The sequence below is a fragment of the Perkinsus marinus genome (assembly GCF_000006405.1).
Source record: "Perkinsus marinus ATCC 50983 genomic scaffold scf_1104296935800, whole genome shotgun sequence".
NCBI lineage: Eukaryota > Perkinsozoa > Perkinsida > Perkinsidae > Perkinsus > Perkinsus marinus.
Window position 1 is genome coordinate 1 of NW_003214309.1, and position 1,203 is coordinate 1,203.

At 49.5% G+C, this 1,203-nt stretch overlaps 1 protein-coding gene across 1 annotated transcript; it reads left to right on the forward strand.

Annotated features, from left to right (window-relative positions):
• Positions 1-268: 268 nt before the first annotated feature.
• Pmar_PMAR023904 (hypothetical protein) lies at positions 269-737 on the forward strand (the record flags this gene model as incomplete). Its single annotated transcript, XM_002783856.1, has 3 exons — positions 269-361; positions 413-475; positions 550-737. Coding segments are annotated over 3 exons (344 nt in total), but the record flags the coding sequence as incomplete, so codon positions are not given.
• Positions 738-1,203: the final 466 nt, after the last annotated feature.

A 1,203-nucleotide genomic window follows, 5' to 3' on the forward strand; every position in this document is an offset into this window, starting at 1 on the left:
AAAATTGCACAAAAAATGGTAGTGCGTGTATATTTTAGTTTCTATTACTGTAAAGGTGGGTTGAGAATAATGGAGGAGGAAGGTGAGTCGGTGTTGGCAGTGGGTAGTGCAGGGGAGGAGGAGGGAAGGACTCGGAAGGTTATGGTAGCTCTAGAGTGGCCTAATCTGGTGAATGATGGGTGGACGATGGTGGAATGTGGTGATGCTGTTGGGGAGTGGGACGAGGGGGGTAGGAAGAGGGGGAAGGTATGGAGGAAGTGCTTATTAGGTGGACGGTACTGGGAGAAGGAGTGGACTTTCAATGTGGATCTTGATGTCGCTAAGACAATTGCGAGCGCGGTTATGTGGGTGAACATCACTGGTAACGACTCTGGTTCGATTACTTCATGGTGTATTTTTCGTCACCATCTAGATAGCTGGACGTTGGACGATGGGGAGAAGGAGGAGGCGGAAGTTGAGACTAAATCAGAACGTGGTGGGTTACTCTTGCTGCAAGAGTCTTGCGAGCTGGCGTCAACGATGTGGAGAAGGTGCGGTTTGCCCTCTCAGTTCCAGTCTACCTGGCCTCATTATTGATTGGCCAACCCGCGGAGGTTCGATCCCTGCGGACTCCCATTTACACCGTCGTCGAGGGTGCTGGGGAGTTCCTTTCCTCGGAGCTCTGTGATGCTCTTCGGCCGATGGTGGTTTGGGTATCGGCTATTAAGAGGATCCCGCCAGGGGTGACTGAGTGGTGACAGGCAGCTGACGTGTCACCACGTGGTATGGCAGGTACATTTGAAGGCTGCCAGAGTCGTCTTTTGGGGACATGAGAAGAGTCCGGCAACTCGGCATTTGGAATATCCATTTCAGATTGCGTAGTAGAGGATTTCCCGCTCCTTATGAAGCGATTGTTAACATGATTCAGATTTGCGAAATTGTGGAAAATGTAGATTTCCGGAAATTTCATTTTTTTACTATTTGGTTTTTTCGTTTGTTGTTGGAGAAAGCTGCAGCCAGGAATCGAACTCACGTGAAGTCTATACGGCTTGTTCGGGGGTTTCTGTGCAAGGTCTTGCTCGAGCTCTGTTCAAGGGTTTGTATAGGGATCCATATCGAGTGAGGACGATATGGATAATAGGGTCTTCAGTGTGTTGCTATGGCTTGTGACCATTGATTGCACTCTATTGGGCATGGGATCATTCGCTATGGCTCTGCGAACCC